Source organism: Zophobas morio, unplaced genomic scaffold, assembly GCF_036711695.1.
Source record: "Zophobas morio isolate AGI-343-1 ecotype UQ-CSIRO unplaced genomic scaffold, CSIRO_AGI_Zmor_V1 ptg000007l, whole genome shotgun sequence".
Classification (NCBI taxonomy): domain Eukaryota; kingdom Metazoa; phylum Arthropoda; class Insecta; order Coleoptera; family Tenebrionidae; genus Zophobas; species Zophobas morio.
In genome coordinates, this window is record NW_026972112.1 from 9,546,519 (window position 1) to 9,574,291 (window position 27,773).

The 27,773-nt window shown below is 35.3% G+C and overlaps 2 protein-coding genes across 5 annotated transcripts in view; both read left to right on the forward strand.

The window, feature by feature from the left end:
* LOC135124456 (orexin/Hypocretin receptor type 1-like) overlaps positions 1-27,773 on the forward strand; it is a 262,209-nt gene that overhangs the window by 72,117 nt on the left and 162,319 nt on the right. The window lies entirely within an intron of this gene.
* Positions 4,131-6,500, forward strand: LOC135124459 (mitochondrial carnitine/acylcarnitine carrier protein-like). The gene has a single exon (XM_064049529.1). The coding sequence runs from the start codon at positions 4,590-4,592 to the stop codon at positions 5,469-5,471; it is 882 nt and encodes a 293-aa protein (XP_063905599.1). The 5' UTR covers positions 4,131-4,589; the 3' UTR covers positions 5,472-6,500.

Consider the following 27,773-nt stretch of genomic DNA (forward strand, 5'->3'; position numbering starts at 1 on the left):
ATTAAATAATTTTAAATACATTTGTGATGAGTGTTTAATACTTCAAAATTCTGAGAAAGTGGATTCTTTGAAAGCGTCAATTGATAAATGTTTAACTGCCATTGAAAACCAAAATCAAACAATTAACTCTCACGGTACAATAATTAATGACTTGTTGCAAAAAATGCCTAGCTCCTTTCAAAAGGATCATGTTCCGTCCTATGCCAGTGTTACTAATAAATCAACAGTTATTGTACAGCCTAAGAACACTGAGAAAAAAGTATCGGAAACGAAAGCCGAATTGTTAGGAAAAGTTAATCCTGTGGAAAATAATTTGAACATATCTAACGTAAAGTCGTCGCGTAGTGGTGGAGTAATAATCAGCTGCAATAGTAGTAAGGACACTAAAAAAATTGTTGAAATTGTAGAGAATGAACTACGAGAAGATTATAATATAAAACAATTGTCAAATCTGTGCCCCAGAATAAGAATATCAGGTATTCCCAAAGAAATAACCTCAGAAATGTTCTCTAAATCGCTTGTTCATCAAAACCAATTATTGTTTAATGATGTCAATGAAGATTATAAAGTTGTAAGCTACAGTAGCCAACGCAAAAGTGATAAATATCTTCAAGCCGTAGTTCAAATTGACACAGTGTCATACAACAATATAATGAAAGCTGGAAAACTATTAATAGGCTATAAATATTGTAAAGTTTGGGATGCTATCGATGTTCGCCGTTGTTATAATTGTTGTGGTTTCCACCACCATTCTGATAAATGTGATCAGAACTTTCCCATCTGTCCAAGGTGTTCAGAAAAACATAAAGTACAAGAGTGTAAGTCTGATATTCTTAAGTGTACTAACTGTAGTATGTTGAAGGCAACTAATGCTAATATAAACACAAACCATGCAGCCTGGGACATTAACAAATGCACGGTCTACAAAACTCATGTTGAAAACTTTAAAAAAATTATATTTAATTCACAATAGCAATTAAACCCTAATATCAGCGACATTTCTACTTTTTCCGGATTAGCATCTTCAGTTAATTGCAATAGCTCTCACTCAGTACATGATAGAGACCTAATAATCTATTATCAAAATGTAAGAGGTCTTAACAGTAAATTAAATGATTTGAGTAGTTATCTAAATGTTTTCCATTCTGATATATTTGCATTCACTGAATCGTTTCTGAATGACACAGTTCTAGACTCAGAAATATCAAGTAATTACACAATATATAGAAGTGACAGAAACTTTTCTCGTATTAATTGTACAAGAGGTGGAGGAGTCTTAATAGGAGTTAATCCTTCCTTTACTTCATGTAAGCTCGACATTTCTAATTTAGGTTTCGATTCCGTGCCAATGATCGATATTCTAGTTGTCAAAATTAACTCTTCCTTCCAAAATTTTTACGTAGTGGTTGCATATGTACCTCCTAGTCCAAGAACATGTGTGGAAGACATTGATGTATTTTTTGAATACTTAATAGCTCTTTGCTTTACTCTCGAAGGGGACGTAATCATCCTAGGTGATTTTAATATTCCGGCATACTCAGACTCCTTAATGGATCAAATAGGTAGTGATGGAAGGTTAAAGCCCCTTTTGAATTTCTTAGACATGAGTGGCTATCGTCAATATAATTTCGTACGGAATTCTAATTTGCGACTATTAGATTTAATTTTGTCTAACATTGAATGCAGAGTATCAAAAGCTACTGATGTTTTACTTGATGAAGATCATCATCATCCCAGTCTTGAGATATTTATAAAACACAAATTATCATCTAAAGAAAAAAAAATATGTAACGGCAACTTTAAATCTTACAATTTTCGACATGCAGACTTTGCCCTCTTATATGACATGTTACTAAACGTTGATTGGTCGTTTCTAAAAGACATTACGGACCCTAATAAGGCAACATTGCAGTTATATTCCCGACTAGATAAAATCTTTGAAGTTTGTGTTCCTATGACAAAGCGTTTCAATAAAAGACAATATCCGCCCTGGTTCACTGTAAATATAAAACAAATGCTAAAGCTAAAATGGAAATTTTGGTTGAAATATAAACGGTTTAGGGATCCTGCGGTATACTCCAAATTCAAGATTTTAAGATCACAAATCAAAATTGAAATAAAAAATGCATATAATGTATATTTAGAAAAAACTGAAAGTAATATACAGTCAGATCCTACACAATTCTGGTCCTTTGTTCACAGGTTGAGATCTCAAAATGTTATACCAGGAGTGATGACTTATGATTCAAAAGAGTTAAATGATCCGTTATCAATTGTCAACTCTTTCGCAAAGTTTTTTCAACAGCAATATATTCAGTCTCAAGCTTCTGCTGTACATACCATACCGTCGCTTCCTAATTTAAACATTTACCATTATAGTGAAGAGGAGGTGTATCAAGCACTGTTAAAACTAAAAAATAAAATGACATCTGGGCCAGACTGTATTCCAGCTTTTATTCTGAGAGACTGTGCTAATATTTTCAAATCTCCGCTTATGCTTATTTTTAACATGTGCCTCAACTCTGGTGTGTACCCCTCACTATGGAAACAGTCCTCTATTTGTCCAATATATAAAAAAGGGGATAAAAAACAAATTGAAAATTATCGTCCCATCGCTCTTTTGTGCAATTTTTCCAAGGTGTTCGAGATCTTGCTACACAAGAGTATTATGCGTCATGTTCAGTCCTACATCTCACCACTGCAACATGGTTTTGTTAAGGGTCGTTCCACTGAGACCAACTTATGTTTGTTTACACAATTTTTATCAGACACAATCGACACCGGCCACCAGGTGGATACGGTGTACACCGATTTTTCGAGAGCATTCGATAGGATTGATCATTTTAAGTTAATTAACAAATTAAATTCTTTTGGTTTATGTGATCGTCTATTAGACTTGATGAAGTCGTATCTTTTTGGTAGAACGCAGTTTGTGATCTGTAAAGGATTTAAATCGGTAGAAATAAATACAACATCAGGCGTTCCTCAAGGATCAGTTCTTGGGCCTCTTTTGTTTATCCTTTTTATTAATGACATAACATCTTCATTAAAAAGTCGTTGTTTACTATATGCGGACGACTTAAAAATATTTCGAGTAATAAGATGCATAGACGACTGTCTCACATTGCAAAATGACCTACACAGGTTATTAGTTTGGTGTTTGGAAAACGGTCTTTTATTGAATATCGGTAAGTGTGGCGTGATGACATTTTCTTTGAAACATATACTCCTCTTGTTTGATTACATGATTGACGATGTAGTATTACAACGATTTGACGTTGTCAAGGATTTAGGAGTGATATTTGACAAGAAATTGTCATTCAACAATCATGTAGAAACAATGATCATGTCAGCGTCGAAATCTCTCGGCTTTGTCTTACGCAATGGTCGTAATTTTCGCAACAGTGAAACATTATCAACATTGTATTTCGCGTTTGTGAGAACTAAATTAGAGTATGCGTGTAATATATGGGCCCCAGGATATATGATATATGTTAACATGATCGAAAAAGTTCAGAGAAAATTTTTAAAATTTTTACATTATAAGAAATTTGGTTTCTACCCTCCAAGAGGTTTTCCTGAAGAAGAACTCTTACAAACCTTTTCCATCAATAGTTTACTGAAAAGACGTTTATATTTTTCGTTCATATTCTTATACAAAATTGTCGCTGGAAATATCGACTGCCAAGATTTATTGAAATGTATAAATTTGTTAGTTCCAAGGGTAAATGCGCGTAGATATGACACATTTTACATTTTTACAGCTCGCACTAATGTGCGCAAATTTTCTCCAATTTATACCATCTGCGAAAATTACAACAGAAACCAGGATATGTTCGACATCTTTAACACCACTTCAAGAAAAATTAAAAATATATGCTTGTTACAGGCTGAATGATGGTGTTAAATTTAAGTTAGTTTTAATGTTAAATACATTCATCTTACCCCAATAAATGGTTGTACTGTGGGGGTGAATATTAATAATAATAATAATAATAATAATAATAATAATAATAATAACTACATTTACTATTTCACTTCCATTCGTAATTACCTCGTCATAAGAAATGATTGAGTCTGTGAGCACTACTTTTTAAACAAAAATGTAACTTTTCTTACGTTTATGTTGGCATAATGGAAGTAATTGTGTGACAGATATGTCAATCGTGACATGCGATAAATTTAGGTTATGTTTTGGATACATTCTGCAAATAAAAAATGTCAACAACCTGTTAGTCTTGACAGCTGACAACAGGAAATTATAGAAAACATCATGATACCAATGAAATCAATTATTATAAATTTGAAACTTGTGCTAATACATGAGCGAAAAAAATGAGGAATTGTTTCAGTGGGAGATCTTTTTTTTTCTACTAATTTCAAAACTTAAACATGCGTATCAAAACATAAGTTAATGAATCTCTACCAAAGGTACTAGGTTTATAGATGTCACAAAACAAGTAACTTAAAAAAAAACGTACTTTAGAAAACTTTCTCAATCGTTCCAACCCAGCCCTAAATCTAGTGACCCAACACACAACCATTACGTCAAAATAACTTTGACGTCGTTACGAACTTTAAACTTCCCCATGGAACAAATCGAGTATTTCATCTCTGGCGGATTCGGTGGCGTGTGCACTGTCCTCGTTGGCCATCCTCTCGACACCATCAAGATCCGCCTCCAAACCATGCCCCCGCCCCAACATGGCCAGCCGCCCCTCTACACCGGCACCTTCGACTGCTTCAAGAAAACCCTATTCAACGAAGGGCCCCTAGGTTTATACAAAGGTATCAGCGCCCCTCTCGCCGCCGTCAGCCCTATTTTCGCCTTGTCTTTCTTCGGTTTCGGCACGGGCAAGCGCTTTTTCAGCGAACCTGGCCGCCAGCTCAGCTACCCCCAGCTGTTCGCCTCCGGCGGTTTCGCCGGTCTGCTCACCAGCATCGTCATGACGCCGGGAGAAAGGATCAAGTCTTTGCTGCAGATACAGACGACAGGGCCGAAAGTGTACAACGGATCCATCGACTGTGCTAGGAAGTTGTTCAAAGAAGGGGGAATCAAGTCGGTTTATAGAGGCTTCGGAGTGACGATCCTGAGGGATATTCCCGCCGGTGGGGCCTATTTTATGACGTATGAAGGGATTAAGGATTATGTGACAAGAGACACAGGGAGGCCACCTACTTTTTTAGAGACGGTGTTCGCTGGGGCATCGGCGGGGGTGACGCATTGGTTGGTGGGGATGCCCCCGGATGTGGTGAAGACGAGGATCCAGACGGCGCCTACCGGGAAGTACCCTAATGGAATTAGGGACGTCGTGAGGGACTTGCTGATAATGGAAGGGCCTGTTGCGTTCTACACGGGACTTACTCCGGTTATGCTGAGGGCTATTCCGGCGAACGTTGCGTGTTTCGTGGGGTTTGAACAGTGTGAACGGATGTTAGCGGCTATAAAGCGTTGGTGGGGGATAAGCTAGTAGTGTGGGGCGTGACGTCATAGTTTAGCGCTAGTAACTGTTAATTATATGATCTAAGTATTATTACTTTATTAACCAACTGTTATCAGTTGGTTAATAAAACGACCAAAAAAATAATAGATTAAAAAAAACACCCAACACTTTCCTAATTAGTAAAAAAATAAGACACTTCAATTACGATGAGCAGTGTACCTCTCGATTCTTGCAGGAATCACCATATAACGCAGGCATAGATTTTTACGTCCGTTGGGTACAAGATTTTAAATGCAAGGTTACGACCTCCTTAATTCTTTATTTCTCAACAATTACTATTTTACGTTATTTCAGAATTTAATATAATAAATTCTTTGTTCTAAAAATACTCGTAAAATTGATTACGAATTATTTTCAAACTCATCTCTGAAAGGGAAAAAGCAAGTAGCTACGTCAGAATGAGTAACAGTATAGTATCAATTTTCTGTTTGGAAATTGGACAAATTCAGCTTAAACTATGCTTCGCTTTATGTACGTTATTATTAAATGTATGTGTTATATTATTTATTATCATTAAGCTCTTAAACTCATTACTAAAAATAACTAAATTGTCTTCTTCATTCATAATTTAATACATTTATTGAAAGATAAATGAGTAAATACTGAATTATATGCTAAATTATTTATTATTTCCAGTCAATAGCAACTCGTTTATTTTTTACATTATATTATCATTTTTGTAATTTTAGACAATAAGTTAAATAATACGCCGCCCCGGCCTATGGGTTCTAGTATGTACGGCGATGATGACTCATTGGCGATGATGGCGGCCGGAGAAAAGCCTGGAAGCAGAAGTCGAGATGGGCAATCCAGAAAGACCTCGACTGGCTTTAAATAGAGGCCACCTTCGGGAGCGATTATTATTCAGCAAATTCAGTCAAGTCGCGTCCAGCGAATGTTCAGAGAAGCCAGTTGCACCGGAATTATTTTGTACATAATCGCTGTGTAATCAGTCGTGTAAATTCGAGTTATTAAGAAATAAATTGTTGAGTTTTACCCACGTCGATTTTTAAATCACCGATCAACATAACAATATTTTGGATGAACTGAAACTTACTATTTTGGTTTTTGTTGGATAATGTAGATAATAATCAAAATGGACTTATTTCGGCATTAAACTATACATATTTAGTATGTAGTACACCATTAGAATAATAGGGGAAAGTAAACCTCCCAGAAGTTATTAGAAATAGGTTGGTCTTTGTTTTAACTCAAAAAGATATGTTTGGAATGAGGTACACGGAAAAAAATAGCCCCCAAGTGGCGTATACTTACATACGAGTATATTAAGTTTATACTCAGTACGCCACAAAATAAGTTAGTATTACAATAATTTAATGAGCTCACCGTCCACTTCACAAGCGAGATGGGTGTATTTATAGAATCTAACGAGCACCGTTACGTTGGGAAGAATAGCCATTTATTTAATTTGTCTTCGTAATAATCCACAACGCAGATGTATTAGTGTAAGTACGTTCTACTAGTAATGAAACTTCACTATCGACATTCATAGCGAGCTAGTGAGTAAACCGTGATGGAAGTAGGAATAATCTTCGACTATTTACTAACGTTAGACGAAAAGTTAATTAGTATGGCGAATCATAAACTAATGCGAAATTACATTAATATCGCCTTCCTTGTACACTTCGCTGTGGTACTTTTTCAAGCTTACGTAATCACTGCCCGTAATATGAGTTTCGTTCTGGTTATATTTCCTTCAGTTTGCTTTTCGGCCTCAGTAAGTTGGTGCCTACAGGTTCATGTGGATAAATGACCCTATCAACTGCTTTCAGGTAATAATTGTTCTGGTTGTCGTTGTAAGATCTGAAGGAACCGTACAAAAATATTTTCAAACTTTAAAAAATATATCGTTGCCACTGCCCACAACTAGCACAGAAAAAATTTTACCGACTTTCAGAACACTTACGCTACATGTCTTTATGGCTGTATATTTTTCATCGACGGCATATTTTGGTATAGTCATTAATAGAAGGTATTATCAAAACGATCTCTTGTACGTGCTTACGTTGTTAGAAGAATATCTGCCAAGTTACTGGGCAAAGTGTTCCATAGCTCTGTTCTACGCTACAAGTCCGTGCCTGTTATTCTGTTACTTTTTCATCGTTCTTCTCTTGCATTCACTCTTCGTCAAAGTTAAAATTCAGTTTTATATTTTAAATTTACAGCTTTCTAGCATATCAGAAATTCGAGAACCAAAAATTTTTGATACTGACCATCAAGACATGATACATTTGAAACTTCGCTCTTTCGTTAAGCAGCATGTTTGTCTGTTAAAGTATGTATATTTAGCGCGTAATTTTGATCTGTTGTTAAACTGCTTCTTACAGATTTCTGAAGAGTATGGGCAACGAGTTTGTAAACTGGGTCCAACTGCTGGGACTGGGTTACATAATTTGTAATATTTTCATATTTTTCTCTTCATTCAAAGTTTGTTAAAATACAGGTAATTTATGTTGTAAAGACTCTTTTTCAGAAACCAGAGGATTATTTGGATATGTTGACCATAGTTTTTATGGTGATTTGGAATATTTACATTACATTTTTAAGTCTCATCTGGGGTCAGGAATTACAAGAGATGGTTAAAATTATATGTATTTCGAATTTTTTTCTGCTAATGGTGGACGGTTTTAGACCAATGACATCTTTAAAAGTATTTTTGAATGTTCTTGGTATACATGGAACAGTAGAAATAAAAGAAATTTAATCATTGTAATAATCAATGGCTCTCAACCTTTGGCTGTGAGTTTGTACGGCATTGGACCTCTTGGTTACCCCACTTTTATTACTGTAGGTATAGATATGTAAAAATATCTTATCGGGTAAAGTTTTTGATAGCTTTTTAGATTGTCGTATTCAGTTGTTACACTTCTATATAGTCTTCAGTAAGTATCCTCAAATTTTTGGAAGTTTTTTTTCTAAATCATAAAAACTATTAAAACAAATTCTTATAATTTTATAAGAGCAGCTGCTGATATGTATTAAGAGCACTGTAACTCTTCTGAAATTTAATAATAAATTGTTGTAATTTTATTTGTTTTATTCTTCTTATTTTTATTATATTATTTATATCGTTCCTTATAATAATTCTAGCTCTTTGAAAATCTGTGGTCACAGTGAAGTCTGTTTTCAAAATTTCGTTATATATGTATTTGTACTACCTATTATATTTTTCTTGGTATATTAATTCCATTGTTCAAATGTTTTGCAGTTATTCTTCGATTACATTCTCAAAATTTTTATTTTGAAAAAAGCCAAGAATATTCTGGATTCTGGATTCTTAAATTATGGGGGCTGACCGTAGCCAGCCGGCACTTAGGCCTCGCCTTTGGGCCCATTGTACCTTCCCCAAGTCCATATCAGGGTGTTTTCCCGCTCCTCTACTCGTCAAGCCACCCAACTGCTTGAATGTACTTGAGTAATGCAGAGGGTGGAAACTCGCTGATATTTGCCATACTAGGCCAGATGTCCCCTAGTATGGATTCCCTGTAGGAGGCTAGGGCTGGACACTCACGAAGAATGTGCTCAGCTGTTTCCTCTTCTTCATTGCATCCACGACAGATTGGGTCTGTTACCACCCCTATCGTATGTAGATGTTTGTTAAACTGGTAATGTCCCGTAAGGAATCCTACCAGTTTACGCAGTTTGTCCCTTGAAAGTGAGAGATAAAATTTCGTCAACTTACGGTCTGGTGTCGCCATACAAGCTCTACTATGCCGACAGCTGCTCAATTTCACCCATATCTGCTCATGGCGTCTCTGGGTATATTGCTTTACGAGTTCGTTCGAGAGGGCGACCGAAGGCGTGATTGCCGGTTCGGGTCCCCAGAAGGGCATGCGCGCGGCTCGCTTCGCTTGTTCAAATGTTTTGCAGTTATTCTTCGATTACATTCTCAAAATTTTTATTTTGAAAAAAGCCAAGAATATTGTGTCATTTTGTGTTTTGCGGTTACTTCGGTTTTCTAAAATATTTACAAGAACATGATGGCAATATTGGAAGAATGCAGCAGCGGCAGCTAATTTATACAGAGCCAGATACCTCAACAGAAGGGCTCCAAGTAAAACAGTGTTCCGTCGATTGGAAGCAAAACTCCGGGACTAATTTCGACCATTAAAGGCACTCGTTTGCTTACGCTCGTTCTTGCTTACAGTTTCGATTATTAATCGCCTTCATTGACACACTTGTTTATTAAATCTATTTCATCCTTAATTACCTACAAATCTAATGTGTTCATAGAAACGATGATGGTTCTAATGGTTACGACACCTCTCTAACGATATTTCTGAGTTTGTGACATTCAATCTTATGGTGGTTATCGTTTTGGATAATTTACTAAATTTAGACGAATAGTTAATTCGTTTACAGTTTAGCCATTTATAAATTATTATTGTATGTATTAATTTACTCATGTTACCTTAACGCTATTTGCTGAACTGAGTTGTTGAAGCACTTATTTTTTCCACATTTTATCACACTAAAATCATTTTTAGAGGTTTTTTTGATATAGTTATCGAAATATGGTTTGGCCATACCCCGATCATTTTGACTGAATTAAAATGGCAGTGGTAAGGTAGATCGAAGGCGTAAAATTCCGCGATCATATTCATATCTTTTTGCTATTTCATCCCCAATGTATAGTAGAAATACGCTTTGAATGTTGCTTTAATAAATTTAGGAGCTCGGATTTAAAAATTTGTGTTTCAAATGTACTACTTTACAATTTTAGAAAGGTTTCCAAGTACTGAATAATTTCATGTTTAGTACACGAATTCGATATGAAATGGAGAGAACACCACAATAATTTATCAGTATGTACATATAGTACATATGCATGTAAGTAAAGTGCATTTACTCATAGTAAATTTGAAGACAGATATAATGTTCAAATTTTATTAAGTTCTTGATTCAGAATTTTAAGTACTATAAGTAACTTTGTCTATCACTTAGGTCCAAAAATTTTCCAAAAAAAAGGTTAAAATTGGTTTAACGGACCGAAAATTGGCGTCAAATTGTTAATAATCTTCCGCTGGTTGTGATTCTGAAATGGCCGTCACGTTAACTGCTCCAATAAACACGAAAAGTGAATTCAAAATTTCCAAAAAAAGTGGTTAAAATTGGTTTAATCGACGGAAAATTGGTGTCAAATTGTAGATAATCTTCCGCTAGTTACGATTCTGAAATCGCCGTCACGATATCTGGTCCAATAAACACGCAAAGAGAATTCAAAATTTGATTCAGAATTTTAAGTACTATAAGTAACTTTGTCTGTCATTTAGGTGTCTGATTAAAGCGATGCAGCTTAGCCCCCAGCTAAGACTTTTACTGCAGTTTCGGTCAGGGATTATAAGGTATCAGATACGTGCTAAATTTTGCACCCCAGTTCGGTCACGGATCAGAAATGAATCGCAATTTGACCAGGTCCCTAAAAACGTGATACTTTTTTTTGAAATTACTGGAACAATGAATTTAGTTAATGAAGTTTTTATTTTCTAGAAAATCAATTATTGTCAATTTTCTTTATTATTTTTCGTCAGATGGGTGTATTTATAGAATCTAACGAGCATCGTTAGACAGAATAATCATTTATTTGATTTGTCTTCGTAATAATCCACAACGCAGACGTATTAGTGAAAGCAGAACGTACTGTTCCTAGCAGTGAAACTTCGCTACCGACATTCATACGCTAGTGAATAAACCGTGATGGAGGTTATAATCTTCGACTATTTGTTAACTTTAGACGAAAAGTTAATCAGTGTGGCCAATCATAAACTAATGCGAAACTACATAATTATCGCGTGGCTTGTGCACTTCTCTGTATTACTTTTCGAAGTTTACGTAATCACTTCTCGTAATATCAGTTTCGTTCTGGTTCTATTTCCTTCATTTTGCTGTTCGACCTCAGTAAGCTAGCACTAGTTCATGTGGTTAAATTGCCTTATCAATTGTTTTCAGCTGATAATTATCCTGGGTGTCGTTTCAAGATTTAAAGAAACCATACAAAAATATTTGCAAACTTTAAAAAATATATCTTTACCACTACCCAAAACTAACAGACAAAGAATTTTAGCATCTTTCAGAACACTTACAATACATTTCTTTATGGTTGTATTTGTTTCATCAACGGCATCTTTGTGTATAATTATTAATAGAAGGTATTATCGAAAAGATGTATTCTTCGTACTTACGTTGTTAGAAGAATATCTTCCAATTTTCTGGGCAAAGTGTTCACTAGTTGTGTTCTACGCCACAATACCGTGTGTGTTATTCTGTTATTTTTTCATCGTTCTTCTCTTGCATTCAATCATCCTCAAAACTAAAATTCAGTTTTATATCTTAAAGTTGCAGTTTTCTGGCTTATCAAACATTCAAGAAACAAAAATATTTGATACAGAGTATCAAGATATGATAAGTTTGAAACTTCACTCTTTCGTCAAACAGCATGTTTGTCTATTAAAGTATGTTTATGTAGTGTGAATTTGGACGTGTTGTTAAACTGCTTGTTACAGATTTCTGAAGAACATGGGTAACGAATTTGTAAACTGGGCGCAACTATTGGGACTAGTTTACGTAGTTTTTAACATTACAATTTTTTTCACTTCTTTCAAAGTTCGTTAAAATATAGGTAATTTTTCTTATAATGAAACTTTTTTAGACACCAGAGGTTTTTTTGGATGTATGCACCACGATCTCCGCAGTAAGTTGGAGTCTTTACGGAACATTTTTAAGCCTCATCTGGGGTCAGGAATTACAAGACATGGTTAAAATTATTTTTGGGATTTTTATATTTTAACGATCTACTATTTTAGATGAATGCTCTCTTTAAAAGTGTTTTTGGATGTTCGTGGTATGCATGGAACCGTAGAAATAGAAGAAATTTGATGATTTTAATGATCAGTTGCGGTCAACCTTTAGCTGTGAAGTTGTATGGTGTTGGACCTCTTGGCTACTCTACTTTTATTAATGTAGGTGCTAAATATTTAAAAATATTTTAGCTATTAAAGGTATTGGTAGATTTTTAGACTGTCGTATTCAGTTCTGACACTTTTATATAATCTTCAGTAAAGATTCCCAAATTTTTGGCAGTTTTTACTTTTTGACCGTAAGTACTGTAATGTGGCTCATCGGGTGAATGGATGATTTAATGTTTTATTGACGTTTCATGACCCGTTTTCGTCTGTGTGTCTGCCGGCTGCCGTCTGCCATCTGTGCCGATTGTTATTAGACAGGTAATTTTTGAAATTTCCGGACTGATAACATACTCCTATATCTGTGCTTTATGAATCCGGGTTGACTTTTCACGCTAAGCATTAAAATATTCGCAAAAACATTCAAACGGTATAATAATCTTTTATTGTTATAATTGTGTAATAACAACTAAGTATTACTCATATCTTAAGAACATACTAATTAATATTTTGAAACTTGTATATTTTATCTTGTTTTCAATAAATTGATAATTGAAAGCCGTATTATTTCACTTCAGCTACTGATATGTGACAGATAAGAATTTAGTCACCCGTTTTACTTTCTTATTCGGTCGACAAAGCGGTACTCAGCAGAATTGGCAAATGCTTTGCTAATGAATGATCGATGAACAAGCTAAAATTCCCCTTTCGTTCGATACTTCTTTACTACTTATAAAGACAGTTACCCTAAATCAAAGATGAAACGAAATCGCGCGCTGTAATGAATAATTTATTACAGCGCCGGCTAAGTGTAATCCTATACAAGTCATTAAACTTTTCAATTTTTCTTCTCTGCGTCGATTTCCGCAGCTTATTTAGCAGTCGGAGCATTCAGCGATAAAAATATTTGAAAACGCTGGAATCTGTCGGCTGACGTTTATGGATGTGGTCATCGATCAAACCCACAATAAAGAATAAACTTGTAGGCCTCTAAATCTTGACGTCGTTACAATGTTGACATCCGCGATGGTGCACAGAGAGCACAGGTCGACGTCTATCAGCCTGTCAGAAAAATGATTAATAGGAAGCGGGAAACATTAAATCGGCGAAATTTACATGTGGAATACAGAACAGGGAGCAGACGCCGGAAAACTGTGTGGAGCGGTTTCCAAGGGCCCAGAGTTTCAGTTTTTTGAAAAATAATGAATGATTTTTGTTAGTGTTGAAAAAATAGGTAAATGCATAGTGTTAATTGGCGTATTCGTTGTACATACATATATTTATATATGTCTAAAAGTTTTCTTGATTTTTCCTTCTTTATAGTTTATGGCGGATAGTTTTTATTCCATTGATAAATGTTTCGCCATTTGCATTATTACAAGTATTTACTGTCTAGAAAATCAATGATTGTCAATTTTTCTTATTATCTTTCGTCAAATGGGTGTATTTACAGAATCTACCGAACATCATTGAACGAAATAACCATTTGTTTGATTGTTATTCGCAATAACTCACGACGCAGACGTATTACTGTAAGTAGAACGTAGTGTTCCTAGTAACGAAACTGTGCGACCGACATTCATACGCTAGTGATTAACCGGGATGGACACCATAATCTTCGACCATTTGCTAACCTTAGACGAAAAGTTAATCAGTGTCGCGAATCATAAAATAATAAGACAGGCCATTTTTGTGGCGTTGCTTGTGCAAATCTCTCTGCTAATTTTTCAAGCGTACCTACGTAATAATTTCACGTAACACCAGTTTCCTTGTTGTTATATTTCCTTCAGTTTGCATTTCGACTGCAGTAAGCTGGTACTCTATCAACTGGATCAGTTGCTGAATAGATTGGTTTTAGGTGGTAATAGTTCTGGCTGTCGTTGTAAAATTCGAACCAAGCGTAGAAAAATATTTTCAAACTTTAAAAAATATATCGCTGCCAGTGCCCAAAACTAGCAAACAAAGATTTTCATCATCTTTCAGAACACTTGCGCTACATCTCTTTCTGGCTGTATTTTTGTCATTGACAGCGTTTCTGTGTATAATTATCAATATAAGGTATTATCGAAACGATGTCTTCTTCGTGCTAGAAGAATATTGTTACGAAATAAACCCATACGCCGCCCCGGTACGACGCCTATGGCCTATGGGTTCCTGAGTTTCTGGTATTTACGGCGATAACCCAGACAGCGCTCGCACAAAGACAAGCCTCGAGCGGATTACTGGAAGTCTCGATTGCGGCGTCCAGAAAAACGTTCGAAGCGGCGTTCGCTAACGAGAGGCCTAGAAACGGAAGTCGCGATGGATTCCAGAAAGACCTCGATTGGGAAACATCGAGAAGGGAACACGAGTTTAAATAGAGGCCACCGTCGATAGCGGAGATTATTCAGTCGAATCCCGAGTCCAGCGAATGTTGAGTAAGTAAGTCGAGTGAACCACTAGTTTGTACGTCATCGCTGTAATAAATAGTCGTGTATATTCGAGTTAGTAAGGAATAAATTGTTGAGTTTTACCCACGTCAATTTTTTTTATTCGCCCGGACATCGTAACACTGGTGTCAGGAGTGAGATTTGAGATTAATAATTGATTTTACGACGATGTCCGGGCAGATCGGACAAGAATTCGGAAGAGTTTATGCCTGTTGAAACTAGAGTTCAAGCCGCAAAAAAGGGCGAACAAGTAAAGCATGATGGCTATGTTCGCACAAATGGACGCAAGACGCAAGAATGGAAACAATGGATGCGAAAATGGATGCAAGAAACAAAGAAATGGACGAAAAAATGGACACAAGAATGGAAAGAATGGGCGCAAAAATGGAAGAAATGAACGCAAAGCTGTACGCAAGAGATGAGAAAATGAATGCAACAATAGAAGAAGTGAACGGAGAAATGGAAATGATGGACGTGAAAAAAAATAAATAAGCAAATCAGCCTAACTGAAAAATTCCAAAAGGATGTGGAAGTAAACAAGAATGAAATAGGAGATATCAAAGAAGAAATGAAGGACGTAAAAACAAATTTGGAAAATGTGGAAAATATTGTAGGATGAAAAATGGTCTCAATGGAGCATCAGTTAAAGAGTGAGTTAGAAAAACCAGTGGAATGTATAGAAGATCGAGTGGAGAATAAAATGAAGAAATTTGAACAGATAATGAAAAATGCAGCAACCACTAGTTCATGTTATGTGACGTCGGTCCCCAGAACGATTCAGCCACCCACCTATGATGGTCAGACACTTTGGTCATCGTACAAAAAGCAGTTTGAGACAACAGCGGCGGCGAACCTTTGGGGAGAAGAACAGAAAGCTACAGCCTTGGTAATAGCGTTGCGAGGTGCAGCGCTGGTTATACTCCAAACTCTGTCTGAAGAAGATGGAAACAGATACAGTGCCCTAACTGCTGCTCTAGAACTTCGATTTGGGGATAAACATCTAAAAAAAGTTTTTGCCGCCCAACTCAAAACAAGAATACAGAAAACGGGGGAATCTCTACAAGAATTTGAAGCAGATATCAAGAGATTGGTACGTAACGCACCACCTCCTTCCAAGAGAGAGATACTATAAGTATCAGCATATCAGACGTCATCTGATGCCCTAATTCGTACGCTGGAAGTGGAGGCGACGTACAATTCTTCAAGAACATGCCCCAAAGTCAGAGTGGCAGAACTAGAGATGGAAGAAAACGACGGAACAAAGAAGATATTAGAAAAACTCTCACAACAAATGGATGGTATATCTCAAGGATTGATGAATGGTACGCCTCGTAGGAAGAGCCTAGAATGCTATAGGTTGCCAGGGGTATCTCAAATGCGATTGTCGTGCTCGATCACCAGCTCCGAGGAGAGGCACACAACAGAGATCTCCTCAACGAAATGTACAGGAAAACTAAAAGCAACCAGTATTTTGGGGGATGTGCTGGCTGGTGTGAATAAGGCCCCCCAAAGAAGTGAAGATAGGAAGTTTCATCCGAGGCAGTAGTCTTACTATACCGGGGAAGATTAATGGAACTTCCGCAGTAATCACGATCGATGCTGGTGTTGGAGTATCAATTATACGTCCAGGACTCGTGAGAGCTAAAGACCTAGCGACTTCATCCGAAACAATCAGACTGAAGACAGTGACTGGAGAGTCGGCCAATCATGGGCCAGGCAGACGTAGAAATCTACACTGGTAAGCTGAAGATAAGACATCGCGCTCTCGTGGCTGGCATCGAAGATGACTTCATTCTGGGAATGGATTTGATTAGCCGCCATGGATTGACGGTGAATCAGCGGTGCACTGGATCGAAACCTATAAGACTAATCGCGTGCCAGAACGTCAAAGTCAGCGGGAATGCAGAAATGATTGTTCCAGTTAGAGCAGAAATCAAACCCGGACTTGCTCTCGGCATTATTCAACCACCGCACACCTCCAAGAAGAATCTCATGATTGCTACTGCTTTAATCAATACCGAAAATGACATACCTGTATGCGTCGCAAATGTTTTTCCCAAACCCAGGAACTTCAAGAGTGCCGTCTGTGAACCAGTCACGAAGATAGTTTATCATAACAAAGGACTTTCTGATAACACTGGTGAAGAAAGAAAAAGCAACTTAGCAACACAGTGGAATGTTTATATCTGGAGAGTCCTCTGAGCGCACAAACATAGTGCGACATCGGATAAATACTGGAGATGCGCAACCGATTCGTCAAGCTCCGCGAAGACTACCTTTGGCAAAACAAGAAGGGGCCGAAAAACTTACGGAAAATGCTGGATGAGGGTGTTATAGAGGAATCAAACAGTCCATGGTCTTCACCTGTAGTGTTAGTCACCAAAAAAGATGGGTCGACGAGATTCTGCGTAGACTACAGGAAACTAAACGATGTAACCAGGGGCGGCTGGTCAGGGGCGGCAGGGTCGGCCACGCTGTACCAGCATTTTAAAATACTTTGTAAGCGTTGAAATTAGAAAATAAAAAAAGAAATAAAGTTTGAATGTACGTTAGGATAGAACATATTTATTAAAAAATATATTTTATTATATTGTAGGTACAAAATAAAGCATTTGTTGCTAATTTTAAATGCTGATAAACACGCTTTGCCGGCGAGATTTCGGCACGCCGGCGCCGTATCCAGGAAAGCATAATGCTCGATGTTTCGACTTCGTAGCAGCTTACGGTTTCCATCGTTCTCTTTGTCTACTACACCGTAGTAGACAAAGACCTGGCGGAACGTATGTTGCGCCAGGTCCGGCGAGATCCTCCTTCGCCGTACCTAGTAATGCGAATTTCGTTTTTAAAACGCTTAATATTTAAGATAGCTAACAAAATTACAAAACAATAACGGCTTCGATGTTCTTCAGTGCATACTACTTTTTTTTTTTAATAATATAATTGTTGATTTAATACATTTTCCTGTGTATGAATAATAAACGAAAAAAATTACATTAAATTATCTAAAATTTTATTGTTCGTACATAACTTAGCTACAACATAAATGCGCTTTTTCTGTATTTTTAGCATCTAAGCGTTTTCAGATATTTCAGAAATGAATTTAAAGTTTTAAATCATTTTAATTTTAATTCAATAATTATTCAATTAATTTATTTGACAATTTGCCATATACATTTAAAAAAAAATAAATGTAAATGAAGATAGTTAACAGTTGGTACTTTTATTATTACTTTTTTTATATTTTTTAACTGCATGTCATTATTTAATTATTATTATTTAATTGTGGATGCTCGGGGTCGGCAAGCCGTATAGCCGGCGGTCGACGCGGAACCCATTAAAAATAATTTTTTCGGTGGTTCTTAATTAATGATAAAGCAGAACAAGTAGAATTAAGGATTAATAGAATTTGGAATCAAACTGACATTGTCAATTTCCTATAAAAAAATTATTTTAACAAGTCGAGGTCGAAACATTTGAGATGTTTTGTTGTTTTGTACATCCTGGCACGTAAAATGTCAGTGGTTAACGAGTAGCGGCCATACATTACGAAAATATATAACATCAATGTGTAGACTCAAAATATTTGGCCGACTCGAAATTTTGACCCACCAGCCGCCACTGGATGTAACCAAGAAAGACAGTTACCCGCTTCCACGAATTGATGACATACTGACAACATTGTCAGGATCTGCCTGGTTTCCTACGTTAGACCTAAAAAGCGGCTACTGGCACGTTGGTATTCATCCAGAAGATAAGGAAAAGGCCGCTTTTTCTGCCAGAAGTGGCTTGTATCAATTTACTGTAATGCCTTTTGGATTGTGTAATGCTCCGGCTACTTTTGAGACACTAATGGAGATGGTATTGCCAGAGGTGACATGGAAAACATATTTGGTTTATTTAGACGACATCATGGTAATGGGAAAGACATTTGAGGAACACTTGACCAACTTGGAAGAAGTATTCAGCCGAATGAAGGAGGCAAATTTGAAGTTGAATCCAAAGAAGTGCTTCCTCTTTCAAAAAGAAGTACGGGAACAAAGATCAATGCGATTCGCGATTGGCCAAGACCAAGAGATAAACACGAAGTCCGTAGTTTCTTGGGATTGTGCACATACTACAGAAGGTTTGTCAACGGGTTTGCTGATATTGCTGCTCCTCTGCACAGGCTGACGGATTTGAAGTCTCAGTTTCATTGGACTGCTGAATGTGAAGCAGCTTTTAAAAGATTGAAGAACGCACTATGCTCTAGTCCTATTCCTATCCTTGATCATCGGGAATGTTCATCTTGGACACGGACGCGAGCAACATTGGAATAGGTGCTGTATTGTCATAGGTGCAGGACAAGGAAGAGAAAGTCATCAAGTACTTTAGCAGCGTACTTTCGAAACCCGAGAAGAACTACTGTGCTACGAGAAAGGAGTTGCTAGCGATTGTCAGGGCTATTGAACGTTTCCATAAGTATCTGTATGGACGCGAATTCCTGATTAGAACCAATCACGCAACCCTCACATGGCTTCTTTAGAAGAATCCCGAAGAACAAGTAGCTAGATGGTTTGAACGACTCCAACAGTATCACTTCAAAATTCGACACCGGGCTGGTAAGCTCCACAATAATGCGGACTCTTTGTCGAGAAGACCGTGTAAAAATTGCAAACACTGCCACAAGATCGAGCATCGTGAAACGTCGTTCAACTGTGGGAGGACAGCAGTTGTGGAAGATGAAGAATGGACTACGGCCCAGCTTAGAAAAGACCAAGAGGAGGACGTGGATATCGAGCCGTTGTTCAAGTGGAAATAAGATAGGGTAGAACGACCAGCTTGGTCGGAGATATCAGACGAGTCACCCACTTTCAACGCATTATGGGCTCAGTGGGACTTCCTGCATGTCGAGCTTGGGAGAGTCATAATGGGAAATATACATACCATCATGCAGTTGATGCCATTAGAACCAAGGAAGTACTTCAAGAAATGCACAATGGTGATTCTGGTGTCCATTCGGACCAAGGCAGAAACTTCAAGTCAAAGCTATTCCAAAGGATTACTGAAGTACTAGGGATACGGAAGACACGGACTACACCGTTGCACCCGCAGTCATATGAAATGGTAGAACGGTTCAACCGTACCATGGAAGAACATCTTTCGAACGTGGTGGTCGAACATCAGAAAGATTGGGATCGACATCTTCCACTGTTCCTATCGATTTATATACCACGTGTGAAATCGTCCAAGACACGACGGGTCAGACACCGGCGTGGATAGTTTTCGGTAGAGGACCAAAGATTACGTCGATGACTTGAAGGAGAAGCTGCTGAGCGTTCACGAAACGGTGTGCCACAAGATCCGGGTGGCGAGTGACAGAATGAAAACACGCTACGACCTTAAGGGTAACTCAGTACGATTCCAGGCAGGCGATTTGGTATGGCTTTATGATCATCCCCAAAGAAACAGAGTATGGCTTTAAATAGAGGTTACCTTCGGGAACCAGGATTATTCAGTCGAATTCAGTCAACAAGTCGAGTCCATCGAGCAAATTCATTCAAATTGAACCACGGAGTTATTCTGTACATCATCACTGAAATAGTTAGTAGTGTAAATTTGAGTTACGGCGAAATAAATTCTTGGGTTTAACCCACGTCGATTTTAATCGCCGTTCAACGTAACAATATTATTATATTTATATACCAGGTGTGAAATCGTTTTTGGCACATAGGAATTTTGCATGTAAAAACAGAAATTTGAAAATATTGTCTCCCCTATTATGTTAAACCAAAATATTAAATACAAAAATTGTAGAGAATATTATTTATTTTGTAACACCTTATGCCTTTAGAGTGTTTGCTCAAGAGACTTTTTCGCTTATAAAAACATGTCGTTATGATTATAATCATATTGACCGCCGTAGTGTATACCGTATACAATACACCATTCCTTACACTATTTATAAAAATAACGGAGCCAATCAAAAAACTTGACGTTATGCTGTCGCGCATTGAAGTATGTAGGTGTTGACATAACTTTAAACTTCACTAATTGACCACATAATCTAACTTATTATAAAATCTGTCATTTATAACTATAACAACTTAGCACATATGTATGCGCAAAGTAAACTTTGTGTTCTTCCCGTTACAGTAAAATGGTTTGTTTTTTTAAAGTTAATTGGGTAAAAGGGTAGACTGGACTCAAACATATAAGGCGTTTATGACTTCACACCAATTTGACTCCCATTATAATTCAATAGGCCGTCACAACCGGATGTCTTAAACCCTCTCACCGATACCTACCTGCAAATACCTTTTCTGGTAAAAGTCAGTGCCGAAACTAGCTATAGGCCGAGTAGGCCCTTGCCTAGGGGCGCCAACGACAAGGGGCGCCAAATTCGTCCAAAAATTATGTTGTATAGTTTTGGAAATTTCATTGTACCCTATAAGATTTTATTGGCAATAACGAGACGGACAGTAGTACCTACAATAGCAAGAGATATTTACAACTTAAGTTGTCGCGTGCCGGTAATCCCCAGATGTTAGAAACCAGAATAATCCAGGTCCGGGCTGGGACCATCGTTACTTATGAACGGAAATGACCATTATTTTATGAGTACAACTACCTGCCAAATATTCTCAGACAAATTCGAGTGAACTGGTGGGAGCCATAAATATTTCTTACCATTGTACTACTGTCCGTCTCGTTATCGTCAATAAAATTTTATAGGGTAGAATGAAATTTCCAAAACTATACCAAGAATTATGTCATATTAATGTTTTTTTATTTTGAACGGAAGCTCAGAAACATGTAACCGGTGCGACAGGTTTTTTAATGTTGATTTTATTTTGAACTTATATAATATTTATAGATTTATACACATTATATACCTATATGTATAATCTCGATTTTTTTTTCTTTTTTTTATATTTTATCATAGTATCTGTTTTGCATACTTAATAAAAAATATAAATAAAAGTGTTCTGTAAAATTGCATTTTTATGTGTAGGGGAGGGGCGCCTAACGCAAGGTTCGCATATACCTAAATATTCTTTGGTTTCGGCACTGGGTAAAAGCACAGGGCAGGACTGAGTTTTGTATTTACCGACAAATGCGCCTTTCGATTTTTTATTTTAAGTAAAAACAAAGTAACTTTGTACTCAATCATTTTTTATTACGGCAAATTAGTTAGAATTTTGACATACACAACTCTTTTTATTTCAAAACCGTAAGATGACACAAAAAGAATAAAGAATGATTTAGTATCAGTTTTTTGACTCTCCATAACTTTTGTATGTAACGTGTTAATCTAAAATAATTAAGGAACCAATATTTTCAAATTTCTGTGTTTACATGTAAAATCCCTAATGTTCACACACCCGCTATATCTAAAAGTTTTCGTGACATCAGTTTTTATGTTACTAACTAAAAACGCGTTCCTTTTTTTCGGTTAAGGGGACTCGCTAGACGAGGTATAACATTTTTTTGGTTTTTTGTATGAAAAAATGATATTAATATAGATGTATCATACATCAAACTACAGCTTTTTTCATATTCTAGAGCGCAGAGACCAGTTCAATCAATTAAAAAATATGGCTGAGAAATATCGTAAAAAAAGCACCATTGTATGTTTTCTTTTCAAGTTTTTTGAGTCATAACCATCATAGAATCGCTTGAAAATTCGCACATGGATAAAACATCACTTTTTACAGGGCGCAGAGTCATTAAATGTTTGTTAGTGGTACAATTTGTTTAAATAATAATGTGTTTATTCAAATCAAAATATACCACAAATTAATGCAAAATACGTCGAATAATTTTAACAGGAATATCAGAGGAAAATTAATGATCTATTGGTTAGCAGAATTTTTAACAAAAACTAACAATTATTGAAAAAATGGGTATCAATTCGATAGAATTTAAGCAGTTAGTTCAGTACTTTGCCGATAGGAGCGCCACTAAAATTTACGGAAGCGACTTTCCAGGTAAAACCCTTATCGCTTGCTCTACCATAAGCTGATTGTTAGAGTTCTCGGCTGATTTTTCTAATTTATGGCAAGGAACTCAGTTTTATAACAAGCCGCCACGACCGGCCGTAGTAATCTATTGTTAAGGAAATTAACTTTTACGCAATGAGGTACTATCATAAAACCGAATTAAAACTGGTGAACTATAATATTTTTACTCCACTCAGGATCCTGAATTCAGTACACATGATTACTAAAAATTCATTGTAATATTATTGTTAATATATATTTTGCTTCGTTAATTAATAAAACTAATAAACATATTTATAATAATAATTAAAAATGTATAAAATACAGCTTTTGTTTAACACGTATAAGTAGCTAAGTGTATTTACTACTTATCCCAGAATCGAGGTGTTTTAAAAAAGCCCTACGCCCAGTAACTTCTCCCTTCATTGTTTACTCGAAAAAAGTGCTCGTATATGTTTTCATTTGCCGAGAGATCATTTTCAAAATATATTTATAATAAAAATATGCAAGTCTTGGTGATGAAAAATGTACTCCTAATAAATTATTAAAGTACATAAAAAAAAATAGAAACAAATTTTATTTATTTTTAAAAAATCTCTCGCAAAGGCAGGTTCCTCTTTCTTCTTGAATCAATTATTTCGGGCAATAATGCGCCAAAGTAAAATCTGCCAAGTTTATCTGCCATCTTTTTACATATATTTCTTCGTATTTATAAATTTTTTCTATATTTATTCCTTTGGGTGTCCATACAACAAAATAAACTTGTGAAATACCCGTAACAAGCATTTGTCCCTGGACTTGAAAGTAGTAATCATGATTTTTTTTTAGTTTCAATTCTCTGTCTGTCAATGTACAAAATTTGATTATTTTTTTTCTAACCGCTTCTTCGGGAGACAAATCTTGCGATTTTGATGGGCATTTAATTTCGACTAATGCACTCCTATCCTCTACGAGCCCTAACAACTAAATATTGGGACAACAAAAAATTTTTATAAAAAAATCACCAAACTTTTTAACAAAAATGTCATTTATTTTAGATAATTAAAATTTTAAAATTACTTCGTTTTGCAAAACTGTTAATGTTTGCAGCACAACAAAAACTGATTTCTAACTCAAACAGTGACATAAAACTCTAAAACAACGTAACATTTTGTGACACATAAATATTGGGACACAGCAAATTCAGTAACTGGTCATATCTCCTTTTGCATTAATAACTGCAGGAATTCTTGCCATCATACTTTCAATAATTTTCTGCAATATACAGGAGTTGTTACGGTATCCTAAACTCGCTAAATTTCCTGTTGAAGATTGACAATCGCTTGTCATGGATGATTTCCTAAATATTTTTTTATTTCACGCCATACCGTCTATACTAGTTTAGGATCTGGGCTATTCGATGGTCAGGGCAAACATTTATATTATTATTCTTTGTAATAAGTGTTGTAGGTGTGTAACTTGAAGCATCATCCTGTTGAAAAATATAAATATCAACAGGATAAACTGCTTCAGTAGTTGTTAATATTTTTTTACAAAGTCTCTTGACATTTGTTTGAATTTGTAATTTCCCTTCCATGAACGTTGTTAACTGGTCTTTAAATTCCGTTAATAGACATGCACCCCCAAACCATTTTTCTGCTTGCAAACTTGACTGATTGTTTAAGATAATCAATATTAAAATTCCTTTTTTATTTCAATAACTCTTTTTCGACTATTATCTCACCCATACATCAAATTTGGACTCAGCGTTATATATTACTTTTCTCCAATTTTTATTTTGGTCATATTAACCAATTTTTCTTATGGGCAGTTTTTAATTGTGGTTTTACTTTAGCCTAACATAATATAAATAAATAATAAAGTCAATCAAAGATCGCTTTATTTAAGATTTACAATGTAAAAACCAAGGCCTGATTTGTGTATCCATTCGTGACAATATTGTCTTGAAACATTTAGTTGGTTATCGCTATTCCAGCAAGTAGTAATTTCTCTTGAAGTACTCCGTCGTCCAATTTTATAAATTTTCATCAGTTGTCGTTGATCACGCGGCTTCATAAGTGGTGGCCTACCGGGAATTTTACCTTTTATTCCTATGGTACCTCTGTCTGCGTAATATTTTACGATGTTGACCATCGACGACTAAGCTATTTAGAACAAATCTTCACTTTTTCTTATCGATTTTCCCATGCAGTACTGCGAAATTATTATTTTCAGAAATTTTACTAAAACTAGCCCACCACTAACTATTTTCTTCTAAGTGAAACCAACACTAGTATGAAATGCTACGATCCCTATAATAATGGCAGCATTTACCAGCTACTACGTTTGTATTTCGATGGTATACTTAGCAAATTTTCTCGGGTGTCCCAACATTTAAATGTCAGCAAAAATGGCACATTTTTTATTTAGGTGACAATTTTTGCGCTCTAAGAAAATTTATTAATTTGCAAAATACCTCACTCTCTGTCAAAATAGATGCCCATGCAAAATTTGCATTTAGTCCAAACGAATTGAATGATATCAAAAATATGTACCGGATTTTTTTGAGAAATTGTCTGTGTCCCAATATTTAGTTGTTAGGGCTCGTAGAACCCTGTCTGGACTAGCAGCCAAGTAAGGAAATTGTTTTGAAATAAACAAGCCACACCGTTCAGTTTTTATATTTTTATTTATTTCAAAACACTTGACAGGTTTTTCCTCACTTTGCTGTCCATAGTATGTATGACTATTACCTCTAAATGTACTGTACAACAGAGACTCCACAGTTTTAGCTATTGCTGTAGTCGGTCTAAGTTTGTAAATACGTCCAAAATTTGAAGCCGTAACCCTAATTTCTCTTTCTTTTACCCAAATGTGCCTGTTGCCTAGTGTCTATTTCAATTTGGTCTAAATTCAAAGATAATTTTCTCAAAAAAACCTCTTTGGCTGTCACAAATGTTTCTACATCTATGACAGGATTTTCTAAAAAATATTTAAACCATAATCGCAGTCGGGACCAGCATACGTAAATTTTTTTACGACATATTTTTTTTACGAATACTTTGTCTAAGACGAGCTTGTTTTATAGACGAACAATATTTTTTTGTTATTAAACCAGGACCGTTTTAATCACAATATATTTACTTATCCCCTCTAAAAAATTGATGACGTCACCTCAAAATTTTGCAGAATAAATCCCATCTAAATTGTATAAAATATGATGAGTCTCTTCTTGTGATTTATCATTCCATTCATGTTTTTTGGATTTGCATATACAGGATGACCCCAAAAATTAATGAATGCGTAAACTTATTTTATTGATTTAATCAGGAACTACAGAACCCAATGCTTTGAAATCTTGCAAATGTTTTAAGGTTGTAAAGAGCATAATAAATTTTTAGTCAAAATATATTTGCTTATCCCCTCCAAAAAATTGATGACGCCAGCTCAAAAGTTTGCCGTATAATCCTATTTAAAATTTACAAAATATGATGAGTCTCTTCTTGTAATTTATCATTCCATTCATATTTTTTGGATTCGGATATACAGGGTGACTCAAAAAATTTAATGAATGCGCAAATTTATTTTATTGATTTAATCAGAAACCGAATGCTGTGAAAAAAAAACATAATAGGCATGCAGTCGTCACGTTTCCGATAGCGAAGGAAGTACTGTCTAAACTCTTTAGAGCAATTTTTTTGATTTTCCCATTTCTCCATTTCTCAATTTTTCAATGTTTCAGTTTGGGATTTTTTCACTGTTTCGATTCTTTAATTTTCCTTCCATTTTTAGGTTTTTCAATATTTCAGCTTTGCAATTTTGCAATATTTCGTTTCTTCAATTTTTCAAATTTTTGATATTGTGTTTTCTCCGTTTTTAAATTTTTCGATATTTTAATTTTTCAGTTTTTAAAGTTTTAGGTTTTTAGATTTCTCACTATCTCGACTTTTCGATTTTTCAGTTCCATAATTTTTCAATTTGTCGAATTTTTAAATTTTAGATTTTTTGTTCTCGATCATTCAATTTTCTGAGTTTTCAGGCTTAGATTTTTTTGTTGTTCAATTCTTGGATTTTTAAAATTTTTGTTTTTTAAATTGTCCTATTTATCAACTTACTGGGATTTCAATGTTTTGATTTTTTGATTGTTCAATTTCTCGATTTTTTGAACTTTTAGTTTTTGATACGATTTTTTTTTTCAAAAATTTTCATTTTTTCAATTTATTAACTTTACGATATTGCAGTTTTACGATTTTTAATTTTTTTTATTTTTCAGTTTTCAATTTTTGACGTTTCTAAATTTTTCGATTTTTCAATTTTTCGATTAACTGATTTTTTGATTTTCCCATTTCTCTATTTCTTGATTTTTCAATTCTTTCTTCAATTGTGATTTTTCAATTTTTCGATTTCTGGATTTTTCAATGTTTCAGTTTTGGATTTTTTCACTTTTCCGATTCTTCAATTTTGTTTCCATTTTTCAGTTTTTCAAGATTTCACTTTTGAATTTTTTTACTTTTTCGATTTTTCAATTTTCCTTCCATTTTTCAGTTTTTCAGTATTTCAGTTCTGAGATTTTGCAATGTTTCGGTTCTTCAATTTTTCCATTTTTTGATGTTTCGATTTCTGGATTTTTCAATTTTTCGATAGGTATTTTAATTTTTCAATTTTTAAGTTCTAGATTTTCCGTTAATTTTTTTGTTTTCCTTGATGTTTTGATTTCTCGATTATTCGATTTTTCAAGTTCTCGGTTTAGATTTTTTGGTTTTCCAATTCTTCGATTTTTAAATTGTTTAATTTTTAGATTGTTCAATTTCTCGATTTATAGATTTTTCAATTTTTCGGTTTACCGATTTTTTCATTTAAAATGTTTCAATTTTTCAATTATTAAGTTTTCGATTTTTCAATTTTGGTGTAATTTGAAAACGGTATTAATAATACATTTAGGCGAATAAACTAATAGAC